This window comes from Euleptes europaea, chromosome 3 (assembly GCF_029931775.1).
Source record: "Euleptes europaea isolate rEulEur1 chromosome 3, rEulEur1.hap1, whole genome shotgun sequence".
NCBI classification, from domain to species: Eukaryota; Metazoa; Chordata; class Lepidosauria; order Squamata; family Sphaerodactylidae; genus Euleptes; species Euleptes europaea.
Window position 1 is genome coordinate 66731768 of NC_079314.1, and position 16233 is coordinate 66748000.

Here is a 16233-nt window from a genome sequence, read left to right on the forward strand (position 1 = left end):
GATTTTTTTAATCAGCATCTCAGCATCACAGGAGATAAAACTTACATATTTCTATTGATCAATATATCCCCTTTGGCTATAAACCAGTATAAAAGAACAAGTAAGGATGATTAATTGTGTACTGATTTTGGCTTTCAAAAACTAGATTTTGGCTTTCAAAAACTAAACAATTTTCTGTACTTTTAAAAATAAAAACCTCTACACAAAACAACAGCTACAGTGGGAATGTAATGGAATGTTAGCAAACCAAACACAAAGAATCAAAGTGACCATGAGATACAAAAATGACATCCATCCCAGGCTTAACAGTACACACATGATAATCCATACTTGTAGTCTATAAGGAATTGTAAAGAAGCTGTCAATATGCCATTCTTGTGATCCCAATTGCTGCTTTTTTTGTTCATGTAAATGAGTGGGACCAAATCAATATTCCCACCAAAGATGTGTCTCTTCAAACAATTATCACCCTCATGAGATTCCTGCCAAGCCATGAGCCTGCCAGTAGCCTATATTTATCCACAGGTGACCACAAGCAGTCTTTTAAACATCTGTCCAGTGATCATTCTGAGAGAGTCCCCTTTTAAGGATATTTGTATTGCTATACATATTTAATCAATTCACATGTATTAATTTACAGCGTTTCCAGTACAGCACTAAAAAGCTTCTCTGTGGAATAGCCACATTAACCTCATGAAGCAAAAAACAAAACATAAAAAGGAGCATTATAGCTTTTTAAAGATGAACATATTAATTGTGGCACAAACATTTGCGGACTAGAGCCTACCAGGTCATATACATGAAAGATATTTTAAATCTCTCAGCATGATCTCATTCTTTCCTTTATAACTTACCTTTACAAACTTTGCAGCAACTATTAGATAAAGCGATTTGCTGAGATTCGAGACAGTTCAAGGTAGGACAATCTGACTTCAATACACGTTGCATTTTGTGGTCCTGTTGAATAGAGATAATTATTTAATTGCTTGAAGTTATTTTATTTAGGCAGCCTATACAAAATAAAATATATGGAGGGGAAGCAGAAATGACTCAGCTTTTTCTACTCATGGTATAAGAACAACACCAAAGGTGACAAATCAGCTTCTAACACTTTAAAATGTTTCATAAAAATAGTAACAGTTGGACTTCCATCAGAGTTCTGTTGAGCTACAATTTTCCTTAAACTTAAATGTTGGTGCTCTCAGAGAATAAATAAATAACTGCTTTAATTGGTATGCATCAAAATCAGGTTGCTATAGCTAGCAGCATTCCAAATGCAATTATTCTATAAGGATATCCTTCCTGCAGCGATTCACAACTGCAGCTAAAATACTCTTTCTGTTCTGAATAGTGTCAATAACTTTCAGCAAATCAAAGAGGTAAACTACTCCTGAGCCCCTGTTCCAGGAAGAAACCATGGGTTCAAAATTTAAAAACCTTTCAAATTATTCAGTATTTTATAAATAATGAATGTTACAAATTTTACAACTGAATTTTACAATTTTACAAAGTGAAAATGATTAGAATATCTTATATTATGAACCATAATAATGCAGATTTTGTTGCTAGTATTCATTGGGGGAAATGAGTTTTCAATACACTCCAAAGCAAAGTAACACCCTTATAGATCTACTGAATTTGGGGAGGGGTGGGAGATAAATCTAATAAATAAATATAAATAAATAAATAAATAAGTCAAGTAGCTTAAAAGACTACAACTCTGTAAAGGATTGCTCTGTAAAGGAAGTAACTTTATTAACTAAGAGAAGTTGGGATATGTACTAAGGATCAGAATCCCCGCACACAAATAAATTTGGAATATCTCCAGTTCATTTGTTCACAGTAAGGGGAGCAACAAAACAGAAAGAATGAAACTGAAGTTTGTTCTCTCTCTCTTCCTCAAAACAAGCCGTTACTATAACACCACAATTTTACAGTTGATATAAAAACTGCCAAGGCATAACAGATTTGAAAAGGTAGATGTTATAGTAAGGCATTTGTGGTGTTATAGTAAGGCATTTGTTAGAATAATTTTAACAGCCTTAATTAAAGGGTAGAGAGACATTACAAGAACAGAATAAGCTATCAATCATGTTCTTACCTTGCATTCAAATAGAATACAATCTCCTGAGTTTGAATGTACAGTTTCTTTTTCACCTTCAAAGTAGGTTTTGCCTTCAAATATACATGTGGCTGTGTAATTAAAAAAAAACCTTTTGTTAATGTTAAGTGCTTAAGCTCTATATGAAACACACACACACACACACACACACACACAGAGAGAGAGAGAGAGAGAGAGAGAGAGAGAGAGAGAGAGAGAGAGAGAGAGAGAGAGAGAGAGAGAGAGAGAGAGAGACCACATTTATTTATTTGCTTCCTTTATATGTCACCTTTCTCCCCAATGAGGATTCAGAGCAGCTTACATCACTAACTGATTATTCATTTCAACAGAAAATTCCAGGTTATGTAAGCTTAAATTTAATTTAATTATCACTAACAAACACAGGGCTGAACAACATGCTATATAAGGAGCCTGTAACACTCATCTACATATGCCATGCTTTACAGTGTAATACTGGGGAAGGAGTAGTTGCACCAGGAATGGTACAGCCGTGGCACAGCTGCACTGCCTCCTGAGTGATTTGCTATGCTGCAGCCAGCAAGCCAAACAGGAAAATTCCTGGAATACCCATGAAACTGCTGTATGCAGTTCCATGGGCAGTGCCACCATATTTGCTGATGTAAGTTCACGCCAGCAAAAGGGGGCATTCCTGGGGCAAAAGGGCTCAGGGAGCTAGCTAATGTCAACCCAGCCCCTGGGAATACCCTCTTTTGTGTCAGTGCAAGCCCTTCACCGGAGGTGTGCTGCCGCCACGGCTGCACTGACACCCATGCGTGGCACTGCCGCACCACTCCCCGACGCCGGTATAAGTGGCCCAGCACTAGTGTAAGTGCCCATTTCAATGGCACAAATGGCATTTACACCATCACCGTGGTCACACCACCTCCTAAACCCACTTGGTCCTCCAATTAGGATTGCACTGTTAGTCACATTATCAGAATGGCCCCTTCAACTAATATCGTGATTTTGTTACAGACAAAGATTATTAATTACCTGAGGAATGGAGACCTGAAAATGCAGAGTAACTTTTATTTTCAAATAAGCTTAGGCTTGATCCTTGTTTAGATCAGGAGACTGGCTAAGGTGTGGGTAGGAAGAGGCTATGAAGAGCTCTTTACATCCTCAGGAGCCTATTTCTCATTACCCCCTCTTCACCATCTATAACTGCACAAAACTGTGCACAGTAGAACTTAAATGTTGCAGCTGCTCCAGCTTGAACAGATACTGAAGCTCAATGCTAGAGTGAAACAGTCCCTGATTTTGCAGTTAGCCATGTTTTGCTTTGCACTGCAGACCACAGGTTTTCGGAAGTAAGGCTTAATCAAACATGTCAGAAGAGATTCTTGCCACCCTGTTAGTGTGCATCATAACATGACTCAAACTGTATGGTGGTGATGATAGAATGCCTTCAGAAGGCCTTAGTGCTGCCAGAATTGCTGTTCACCATTTTCCACAGAAAGCAGCCATAACCACTGAAATACAATAGATATTTTTCTTGCTCTTGACAAGAGAATTTCACAAGCCAGTAAATTCAGTTTCTCATGACAGTGGGACTTCTGTTTGCTTTGACCTTAGACACTGAGGGCAAGATATTGTGGCTGCCTTGACTAGAAGTCTGTAAATACAATGTCCAGATTTCATTTCCGCCTGTCTGAATGCCCTTTAGCAATGAGACTGTGTTTGCTTTGTAACTGCTAACTCCCCAAAGGAAAGTTTCATCTTCATTCATCTTTATCTCTATTCTACTGACTCATAGGAATAACCAGGCAGATTTTCTGTGACTTAATTGTAGTCCCTGTGCATTAAATGATCCATTTGTAATAGTTTTAATTAAGAAGAAAATGACCTTCTGTTCTTCAAATGCATCATGAAGCAGTTTGCCCAAAAATCCTCTGGCAGTGAATTCCACATTCTCTATCACATTTCCATCTTACTGGAATACTGATTGCTTGAGCTTGCAACAGCTCTTGTTTTAGGAGAGCCCACCCTTCACTTGCTCCTCTCCCTTTCAGCATCCTTGCCATGGAATGACTCTTATCATGCCTCTGAGTTCATTCAAGTCCATCTTCCTAACACAGAATCATATAGTTGGAAGGGGCTATACAGGCCATCTAGTCCATACAGGCCATTAGCTCAATGCAGGATCAGCCTAAAGCATCCTTGACAAGGGTTTGTCCAGCTGCTGCTTGAAGACTGCCAGAGAGGGGGAGCTCACCACCTCCCTAGGTAGCACTATTCCACTGATGAACAACTCCTACTGTTAAAAAAACCCCTAATATCTAGCCAGTACATTTCCACCCGTAATTTAAACCCATTATTGCGAGTCCTATGCTCTGCTGCCAACAGGAACAGCTCCCTGCACTCCTCTAAGTGACAGCCCTTCAAATACTTAAAGAGAGTAATCATTTTCCCCCTCAACCTCCTCTTCTCCCAAGTCCCTCAGCTTTTCCCTGTAGGGCTTGGTCTCCAGGCTCCTGATCCTCCTCGTCACTCTCCTCTGCACCTGCTCCATTCTAATATCTAACATACATGTCTGGCTACAAACTCCCTTGGCTCCCAACAACAAAAGGAATCCTAGGAGGAATTCATAGATAATAGATGGATAATATTAAAAGTGTAATTATTCATTAACAATTCATAGAAGTCAACACAATTTATTCTACCATTTAAAAGTTGTTAATTATATATGTATATTACATATGTTGATTATATATGTATATATAAAGAAAATATGTAAATAATAAATGGGGGCATCATTTGTACTTTTGCTCCCCTTCAAAAAATGTAGACCCGGCCATGCCCACCACAGGTCATCCACCCTGGCAACCAAGACTATTTCAGTCCCATAGCCAGGCCTGCAAACAGACTGGAATGGATCCAAACAATCCACTTCCTCCTGAAATCCTTGGAGTTGTTCAGCAGCCATTCATTCAATCACCTTGCTCAAGAATGGTAGTTTTGAGATGGGACACTTCTGCAACTGTAAACAGGAACTTCATTCATCATTTCCTGTCAATTTAATGCTTTTTTCAGTTTCAAATGTTCTCCATAAAATAATAGTGGCAGATTTCTAACAAATGTATAGTAGCCCCTATGCTATATTGCCATCCATAGGCATAGTAACAACATATTTGCCCTTTTTTTTACACTGAGAATTCGACTGCTGTTTCATAGCTACATTCTCTCTGTTAAATATTTACGAACTCATGATAGCTCCCTGCATTAAACCACCTGTAGTGGGGGCAGGGGAGATGCCAGATGAGAACTTCTAGCTCTGAAGGAAAATACCAGTGGTTGTGGAACAGATCTGCAGGACCCAACCCATTCATTCTATCTATCTAATCTATGCAAGACATACACTATGCATAAAGCTCTCTTGGACTGTCCATATTACAGATGTAGGGAATGTCAAATAATAAATGGTCCATAATAGAAGGGAAAGAGGGAGACAGGAGGAAGAAAGACACAGCATGATGGAGGAAGTGTAATTAAAATAAAACGTTCCTGCCTTTTTCAGTGTGTTTTCCAGTTGCATAGGGTTAGTCATTCTACCACTGAAAAAGTCAAGCACAGCTTATTGTCCCACATTTTATTAAGAATGACCCTGACAACTCGATCCTCCAAAGTACTGTACTGGATCGACCCTTATTGTCTCAGGCAACGGGGGCTTGCACTAGTACTTTAGTCCTCAAACTCTGAGTGACAGATACTCGCTGCAGGGTTGCTTCCAGATATTTTATATCCAAAAATCTCTCACCAGGTATTTGCTGAAGGCAAATTTTTGAAGGCTCTTCCCTGGGGAATTTACTGGATATTGCAATGGAATGGAAGCAAAAATAATTTGACACCAAACCACCTTAGTTTATTAAATCCATGTTTTTAAAGTACATAAACACATATGAATATTTCAGTGTTGAGACAGCCATATCTATGCATTCACTAAGGTGATGCACTTGTGTTGTATCAGAGCATTAAAGTGATACCAAGGTAAATTTTTATGGGATTAGGGTTAAGCACTACAGTAGTTGTACAGAATATATATGATGAAGAAAACCATATTGTACAATAGTGAAGGGCTCATCTGGAGTAGAGCACCCTTTTTGCATGTAGAAGGTTCCTGGTTCAGTCTTTGGAATGTCCAGTTAAAACAGTAGTATTTGATGTGAAAGACCCTGATTTAACACCCTGGAGAGTCACTGCTAGTTACAGTTGACTGTACTGGCCATTATAGTCTACTGGCTTGACTGTACTGACCATTATAGTCTACTGGCTTGACTGATAAGGAAGTTTCGTATGTCCTTGAAAAGTCTCATTTTCATTTTTGATTTTGTTTGAGCCTATTCCTGAAGGGGGGGCAAAGCTCCTTAGGAGCCGGTGTGACCCTGCAACAGTGTAGGTGCCACCTTATCATGGAATATGGTAGCACCTACAAAAGCACAGGGGCAAACACGCCAGCATCTGGGAGCCACCAGCACCCACTGCCAGCAGAGTCACACCAGCAGGGCTTTCCCAAAAGGGAAAGCCCGCACCAGTGTGTGGGGGAGCATTCCTGCGGTGTTCACATAGGAAGAGCTGCCATTAGGCAGCTTCCTCGCCCCTTTCCCCTCGGGAATGTCCCCTTGTGCAGCAGCTCTGTTGAAAGCCATGGGGGATCTCCCCCTTTTTTTGTTTTGTATTTTTAAACTATTTTTTGCCTCCATGGCGGCCCAGAATCCTCTGTGGAGGCGGTGCAACTGCACTGCTCCTGGCAGCCGCAAATCTCTCCTCCCTCTTCAGGATTGGGCTGTCCGTTGCCTTGCCCATGCCAATCAAATGGCAGAAAATCTACAAGCCAGTTCAAAACTTCACAAAGGGAAGGGGGAGAGTTTCATCCATCACTGAACAGGAAGTGGGCATTAGCAAAAAAACAAAAACAAAAAACAAAAAAACAAGCCTATTACTCATACAACCTTTTATTTCACCCAGCACAGCAGCCGCGTGGGGGCAGGAAGATTACATTCTCCTAACAACTAAATAGTATTTGAATGCTAAGAAAACAGAAACCTCATAAAACAAAAATTATATGAACAAATTATACTACAATTCCAAAATGAAATAATTGTATAGAAAAGATTAATAATGGGTAAAGCTTGCCATTATATACTTATAATTCAGCACAACTGATTCCAGAAAAGGAAAGGAAAGGAAAGGAAAGAAGGAAAGGAAAGGAAAGGAAAGGAAAGGAAAGGAAAGGAAAGGAAAGGAAAGGAAAGGAAAGGAAAGGAAAGGAAAGGAAAGAAAAGACACTATATTTGCTGGGAAGCATGAAATGGTTTCATCTAGAAGGGGGGAAATAGACTGCCAAACGAATTTCTTACAGTAGAAGATTTTGAGAAAAGATATCATATTTGAAACAAATCTTTTAAACCTAAATAAGAACCTATTTCTTTGAAAAACAAAGCTTGAGAATTTATATGTTTCAAGACAGGAACAAATTACTGCCATTTATCATTTCTAGTTATAGGGAATCCAATGGCATCCCTTCACTGTGTTAATAAGAAAATAACTGCTACACTTGGGAAACTAGAACAATCCTTTTGCTTGGATCATTACAAAATGTCTTTGACAAAAAAATACAGAAAACATTTATATTTGAGAAGTTCATCATATTACTCAGGGCTTAACTAGAGGAGAATTGTGTCTGGGTCTCATGATATATTTAATTTTCCCAGAAAGCCGCCACTTCAGTCCCAATTAGAATCAGGATCAGTGGTAGAGAAGAGGTGGTAATCATTCCCCTATGAGCATTGTTTTTATGGGAGAAACAGGACCCCAACCCTACAAGGAATGAGTCAAATTGTGGGCCCTAGGGGGTGCCTGAAAATGTTGGGACACATAGTCTCAGCTTTCCTCCACTCTTCTTCATGCTAGATTGGAGACAATCTGAGAAGTTCCAAAGTTCCTCATTGTGTGCATATGAGTGGGTGGCTTCCAGAAAGTAGTAACGAAAAAGCTTGGGCAAGTTTTGATGTATGGAAAAAACTTTTTTTTTTAAACATTCATCATTAGAACTCAGCGGCCAAATCAGATACTGCAAGAGTAGATATTGGCAAGATCATTATATAGCAGCAGCAGCACAACCATTTTCTTCTTAGAATTTACCTCAAACTTTATGGATGTTATTCATAGATTTTTTTTCTTGCAGGCTATATTAAAAATCTTTGAATAACCTCCTAAAATACTTGAATGTTAGTGTGTGAATGACTGGGATAAGATAATTTTGAGGAACCTTTGGTATTTTGAATAGTGAGAAAAACATTTTTAAAATGTCTGATTAATCTGTAAATAACTTTCTAGGTACAAATATGGCTGTAAGTATTTGTGTTATATGTTCTAGCCCTTGTCTCTTTAAAATACATCCATGTATAGCCATCCATGTAAAAAAAATGTAAATAATAGCACAATCCTGACTACAACTGTGTGGGTGGTGATTTAACAGGAAGACTGGGGGAATAACCAGTACAGTTTCTGCCATTCGGCTCAGTCACTGGTTCCAGCCTGGCTCCTGGAACATCCTGCCTTATCCAGTTTCCAAACCAGCAAGTCCTCCTCACCCAGATGCATGTTGTCCTAGGACAGCTCAGCCTGTCTCCCCATGGCCCCTGGAAACAGCTTGCAAAGGCACAGGTGCCATACTGAACAGAGGAAATTGGCAAGCCAGTTCTTCAGACCTCCTCATGATTTTCTGTTCAATAAAGACTGGGGTATTCTACTACAAATCTGTCCCTGTCAGTTAGAAAGTGAGACTAGCTTCCCACCCCTCCCTGCCCCACTTCCTTCCCCCTTCAGACTTCTGAGAGGATTGGCTCTGACTCAGTAATGCCCATGATGAGATTGCTGTTATTGATCTTTCTGGAGCCACCGGACCTCGGTTTTGTTCAGCAGCAATTCATAGTAGTGATCCATTGGCACTTTGAAGGCTGATTTCACATATTGGTCCCCATATCCATCTCACCCACACTCTGCTGGTCTGCTGGCTGGCCATGCAGCTTCATGGTGCTGGTGCAGGGGACCCATGGTGGATACAAGGGAGCTGCTGCCATGGGTGTAAGATAGAGGGACCATGGAGTGGCCAAAATGCTGGATTTCCAGGGTGGCCAGTCAGCTGGGCTGCCGTTCACTCATTGCGGTTTGTGGAGGCAAAACATCACCTTGAGGCTTTTGCCAGCCTCTTGTAGCTCCCTTTCCAGGGAATCAAACTGGGGTGTGGGGTGGCCATGCTTTCACAGTGCCTTTCCACTGAGCCATGCCTGTCTGTGGAGTGGTCTCTGCCTAGCCCCACATGGCTGGTGGTGATGGCAGGGCTTCAGTGGAATGCCTATTGCATGATGGCATGCCTCCTTTGAACCCAATGGTTATGATGCTGGTCTTGGGTGGGGGGCTGTGGGTTCACACCTGGCCCCTCTCATTTTCTATCTTTCTATTTTTACTTTTACAGAGGAAGGGAATCTGTAGCTTGGATGGCTGTGTGTGGGCAGCACTTTTGCTGCCAGTCAGGCCCTTCCCAGGGAAGGGATGGGTGTCCTGTCCCTCACATGGGTGCCCTTCCCCTATGGGCTGGAGATGCTGCTCGGACCCCATGCCTCTGTTGGGGTTTCACTGTTGCTGGGGCTTCCCTCCCTGACTGCTGCCTTTTCAGGGAGGGCAGTAGCATCAAGGGGCAGTAGCTAGATTGGCAGGCATTGAGTGGTTGTGCTTCCATGTGTCAATCACAGGGATACCATCAGTTGCTGTTGTCTGATTGGTGGGTATTACCAAGGTTGCTATGGACTCCAGTGTGCTTGCTAGGCCATCTATGGCTTGAGGAGGAATGTGTGTCATTTCCCCGGCAAAATGTCTATAGGGAATGGACTACTGGTGCTGCTTTTGCATTGGCAGCTGGCTGCCACCACAGCAGCAGCCTTCAGGATGGTGCTGCAAATCACCCACAGAAGCTAAGTTAGGGATCTGCCAGATGGAAGGTTTGGTGAATGTCATTTGATAGCTCTCAAATGCATTATAAACGTGTGAAATTCTAATACAGATATTATTAGGAGCTCTTTCCTTTGCTTCTTCTTGTCATTTTGCAACCTTTGACAATTGTTTCTGCTGTGGATTGCTGAAGTATGACCACATTTTAAAACTAGGCACGGATTTCCTGGTTTTGAGTTTGCAGCATCCATTTTTATTGCAAGAGTTTCCAAACTAAGATCAAGAAAAATCTGCTGAAGGTTGCTGAAATGGCAATGCTGTATCTTTCCTCTGGTATTTTAAAAATCAAATAAGACATGTGAAGAATGATATTTGTTCAATACTATAAATATCTTGTAATCCACCTACATTTCCCATGCAGAATATTGTGCTTTCCTACATACACAAAAATTGATTTTACTGTGTATATTTTTTCATAACACTACATAATAATCCCTAGTAGTGCCATCCTATGCAGAGCTACATCCTTCTAAACCCAATGAACTCAGAAAGATACAGCTCTGCATAAAATGGCACTGATCTCCAGGAATTAACTCCAGAGCACTGTTATAAAACTTTCCCTGTCGTTGCCAAAGCATTATCTCTTAAAACATGTTAAATTTTATATGCACAGGAAATAAGATAATAGCAATAATTTACTGAAGAGATTTTTATATTCTGCAAACTCCCTGGAGGGGATATAATGAAAAGGAAAGGAAAAGAGCTAAACCTCTTGATATATTAAAAAAGAAGAAGAAAAAGAAGCAAGAAAATCCCTAAAGCGTGTTTTCAGTGATGATATTTTTAATTCTCCACTGGCAAATATTACAAATACTATGAAAATTTAACATCTTAAAAAATGCCAAATTTTACACACACACACAGCCCACAATACTTTAACGAACACAAATTTTCATCCCTTAGGTTACTAATGAGAATATATCTAGGTTATTTAACATCAACTACTGAACTTTTCTTTACATATATTTTTTCTAAACATATATTGTCATTTATGCACATACCAGACTACTTAAATGCAAGCAACTTAAAAAGGAGTTGCAACACTTTAAATGCATTAAAGAGGGAGAAACCCTGCCTCTTTTCTATGATGAAATGATGGTAAGTAGAGCTTTGATGAAATGATTGTAAGTAGAGAATGAAACTCTGCAGAAGTAATATATTACTGCAAGTAATCAAAGTTTTATTTCGAATTAAATTGTTCCAGCTGCAGATGCAAAAACTAGACTTGTAAATTCATGCTCCCAGTAAGCCAGCAAAAAATTGACTTGTTAGGTTGAGTGGCAGAAGCATCTCACTAGAAAGCATGTTCACACTCTCCTTAATTCTAAGGGAAGTCTGTTTTCATGTTCCTTGTAAAAAGGCCTTGTTAAAGGCATAGTCCCATTCTACAAGTAATCCATATACAAGTATAATTTATTTATATTTAATATCTGCTGTTTCTTCCATTGCTTTTAGTAACAGATGATTTTCTGCAGTAGGAAACTGGAAGTACTTTAATTACTCTTTCTGTGCATTTGTGACTTCAATATACAGAATATATCCAGTTCTGTCCTGTTCACCTTACTTCATTCTTGAATGCTGTCTAGATTTAGTTGGGAATGTCAGTGAATGTGACAAAATTTATTGAGGCTGAATCATGGCAACTAAATTTTTGTTGGCAGGTCTAGAAATCTAGGTCAATGGAATCTTCCTTGTATCCCAGATGGCAAGGAAGAACTAAATCCCAGTTTTTTATATTGTTGCATTTGGATGACACAACAAAGCTCAGACAAGAGTGGGAACTTTAGGATAAACCAAGTTCAAGGTTGCAACAAGCAAACATCTATTTGTCTGAATAGTGGCTTTGTGTATGAAATAGTGGGTTTTAGCAACAAATCGTGCATTCCTGAGGGGAATGCCTGTGCCGGGCTTAGGAGGCAATCCAGCAGAGCTGCTTCCTAAGGAGGTTTGGGCAAAAATCCGTGCAACCCACATAGGGTTGCACGGGAGATACGCATCTCAACAGAAAAGGGGGCGTTCCCGAGCCATAATGGCTTAGGAGGCAGCCTAACGGCGGCCCCGCCCCCAGGCTAGCATCATAACGCCCGGGAACCCCTCCCGGGATGCCGGGATGCCCCAGGAACACCTCCTGGGACGCCGCCGTGGCCTTTGCCAGTGTCCGGATGCTAGCGGAAGGATCCATCGGCATCCCGGCCAGGCGCTGCCACAGCAGCAGCCGACATCCCGGCCTTCACGCTGGCATTGGGGCCACAAACGCAGGTGTACGCTGCCTGGACACCAGCACTCTGGGCCCTTGCGCCAGCAAAGGTCTTCGCCGGCCTCTAAATGAATTGATCTTTTTTGGGGACCTGTGGATTTAAAGCACAAAACAGCAAGGTCCACTTTGTGTGTTTTATGATACACATCCCTTCACAACTGATTGTTTTCAGTCATAAGGACATAAGAAAGGCCTTGCTGGATCAGACTAAGGTCCATCATGTCCAGCAGTCTGTTCATACAGTGGCCAACCAGGTGCCTCTAGGAAGCCCACAAACAAGACAACTGTAGCAGCACCATCCTGCCTGTGTCCCACAGCACCTACAATAACAGTAGTAGCCATGAATAGCCCTCTCCTCCATGAACACGTCCACTCCCCTCTTAAAGCCTTCCAAGTTGGCAGCCATCACCACATTCACATGCTTTCTACCTCATGATGAATTTATATTCCCAACACTGTAGTAATGAGGTTCCTGTATAAGATCCTGAAATTTCACCTGTCTGCTTCTTATGTTACTGAGTACTTTTACAAAGTTGCACACTGGAGTCTCTTTATTAGCTTTATTTTCATAATTGCATAAAAGCCCTTTCAAATACAATTTGCTGGTAGTTTAAAATAAGACCATAATTTCAATAATCTGGATCTTGTAGTAAGGGCTTCCCTAGGGACTTTAAACCTGTTTGGAAAATAAAGCACAAGAGGCTTGATCTGTGAGTGCCACTCATCACTGGGAGGCACATGCCTATTGGAACTCCTGTCCCAAGCCAATAGTTTTCTCTGGTGGACACTGAAAACATTTCAACACCCCCCCCCCCACACACACACACACATAGTTCTTTCAAATTACACTGCCATTTTACAAGGTTAGATCTCATGGCATCAATTTCCCTTGGTGCAAGGAGTCTTCTCCGATGCTTACACCAGTGGAAGAGCCTCCTGCATTAACAGAGGAACGTGCTACACTTATTGTGTCTGTGAAATCCAAGCCCATCTCTCACAACTCAATTAATTTGGGGGATCACACAGACATATGCTGAACTTTGAAGTTGCCTCCACTTTGCCTAGTTCATCCTAGATGGATTGCCAAGTCCCTCTGCTAACTTTCCAGCAAAGATTATACTCGGTGTGTCTTCTCCAGTTGTTTACGAAAGCTTAAAAGATTATAGAGAATGTAACAGCATTTGTGCATGTGTGCCAATCCACTGCTGGGATGCAGCCTATACACAAGTTATGAAAATCTACTTTAAAGGGTACACAGGGATTTATTGCAAAGAATAAGGAAAGAAAAAAAGAATTAGAGGTGGTAGTTCATACATTATTTGAATATCATTGTTATGGCTAGGAGATGCTGCATTGCATATGTTGGTATGGCTCCCTCTCTACACAGGACAATGATTACATTTAAAGGCTTAAGGGCAAATCTAATACATAAGAAATGCTTCTGGTAATGTTACATAATCAACATTAATATTATTGTAAACATTTTTCAATAATGTAAAGACCAACAGATTTGTTGCATCATAAGGTTTCATATATTAAAGCCCACTCTGTCAAATACATGAAGTGACCTCTCTCAAGCAAGATTTATCCATACAGGGAGAAAATTTGTGAATACATAATTGAAAGGCCTAGTTTGTGGTAAAGTTTTGTAGAAAAGCATAACTATTATGACTGATCACTGCAGCAGATGATGATACAAACTACTATTTCACCTACAAAGACTGAGCAAATTGTCAGCCTTGGTAAGCCCCTGGCTAATATTGCCAATCCTATTTGCATGTGGAGGAGGAAGAGGAAGAAGAAGAGTTTGTTTTTATATGCCGACTTTCTCTACCACTTAAGGAAGAATCAAACTAGCTTACAATCACTTTCCCTTCCCCTCCCCACAACAGACACCTTGTGAGGTAGGTGGGGCTGAGAGAGCTGTAACTAGCCCAAGGTCACCCAGCTGGCTTCATGTGTAGGAGTTCAAACAAATCCAGTTCACCAGATTAGTGCCCACCGCTCATGTGGAAGAGTGGGGAATCAAACCCAGTTCTCCAGATTAGAGTCCACTGCTCCAAACTATTGCTCTTAACCACGACACCATGCTGGCAGGAGAAAATGATCTGGCATTAAAAGCTGTTTAATATTTAGCTCTGTCCTGCTTGCACCCAAGGGTAGGCAGACATTTAACCAGCGCTGTCATGCAGGTGGGCAGGACCTATAAATACTCTCAGATATGCTAATCCTACAAGAGCCAGAGGAGAACTGAGGTTATTTGTAGGAGTTAGTGCCTGCAGCCGTAGCAGTGGCCTGGAGCCTTTAGGCACTTACAGCAAGACACTGTCCAACATCCTGTAAAGCCTCACAGCGAATCTTGGTCTTCTAATGCAAAGAGGCCCCAGGCACCCAGTTGTGCACTATACTGCCTCAGCTGAGCTTCCGCTTATGCTTCCCAACTTCTTCACTCCTGGCGTTCTAGGTGTTCCTGGCATTATCTGTGGGTTTCCTGGCAACAGAGCAATCTCCTCAATGCGTTCCTTGGCAGCCCCAGTGTCTGGCTTCTGCTCATGGTCCACCTGGGCATCTGGTCAGAGGACCCAAGAACCTCAGGGTCTACCAGTGTTCTGACCTCCATGGGGTCAGCCCCCATGGCATCCTCATCCTCACAGGAGGACTCATCAGGCCCAACCCTGACGAGCACATTCCCATGCCCTATTTTATGTTAAACTGATAAATAGTGATTCCTCTTTATAACCACATGATAATAAACAAATGCCATATGGTGCATACCAAGTGCTGTTTTAAAACAACTATTCAATGTAATATTGCCATGGTCTCCCCCATGATATCACTGAACCCCCATTCATAACATTTCAAAGTATCAGAATGATGGGGACCTGGCAACTCCAGCCCCTCGCCTCTCAGTGAACTCATGCCTCTTCACCATAACATTCTGGGCTACAAGCTTGCATTGAATTCTCCCTTTAAAACTACTCTGTTGAAGAACATAGACAGAAAATATTTTAAAAGTAATCTTCCTTTGCTAAACATGGTTGAAATTAAAAGAACTTTTTAATAACTAAGTATATGGAGAAAACCTAATGACTGAAATAAATATGATTGATTGAGAAAACCTAATGCATAGCAGAACATGTTTATAATTTCAGAGACAACTTGTATGCATTTTTACCTTCCATGAAACTACTAGAAATAAAAACCAAGCTGATATTAGCAACCTTTTTTTGGTCTAATTATCACGGTTTACTTTAATATTTGTTCTCCTGCTGCTTTCCTGGGCTGTGGAATGGTATGGTATAGCCTGATCTCATGAGATCTTGGAAACTAAGCAGGGTTGTTACTTGGATGAGAAACCTAAGAAGACTCTTCAGAGCAAGGCAATGGCAAATCACCTCTACTTCTCACTTGCTTGAACACTCCTTGCTGGGGTTGCCATAAGTCGGTTGCGACTTGACAGCACTTATATACATGTGTCCTGCTTCACTAAATGCTGTGTGTTCATGAATGGATATTACAGACTGCATTAAATATAGGAAAGGAGAGAAAATAGAAACCTTAAAAAAGAGAGTTACATACTGAGATTTTGGCTAAACAAATATCTTAGCGTGTCAGTATCTAAGGACTATTTACTGTGCCCATTCCTACATAGCAGACTTTGGAAGAAACTTAATGAAAATGCCAGATGATACAAACACATTTATCATTTTGAAAACACGCTTACTAGAAGAAGGGTGGATATGTATGTGTAGATAGATCCATTAAATAACCCAACATATCTTTAATGATAATTTATAACAATACTCTGGTACAAATTTCCTAAATAGTCTAACAGCCACAAATT

At 40.8% G+C, this 16233-nt stretch overlaps 1 protein-coding gene across 1 annotated transcript in view; it reads right to left on the minus strand.

Annotated features, from left to right (window-relative positions):
* The window catches only part of NELL2 (neural EGFL like 2), a 147329-nt gene that overhangs the window by 85319 nt on the left and 45777 nt on the right, over positions 1 to 16233 (minus strand). The window contains exons 10-11 of the mRNA XM_056846760.1: positions 2102 to 2193; positions 855 to 957 (exon numbers count right to left, since the gene is read on the minus strand). Coding sequence (XP_056702738.1) covers positions 855 to 957; positions 2102 to 2193 — 195 coding nt within the window. The remainder of the gene's footprint in view (positions 1 to 854; positions 958 to 2101; positions 2194 to 16233) is intronic.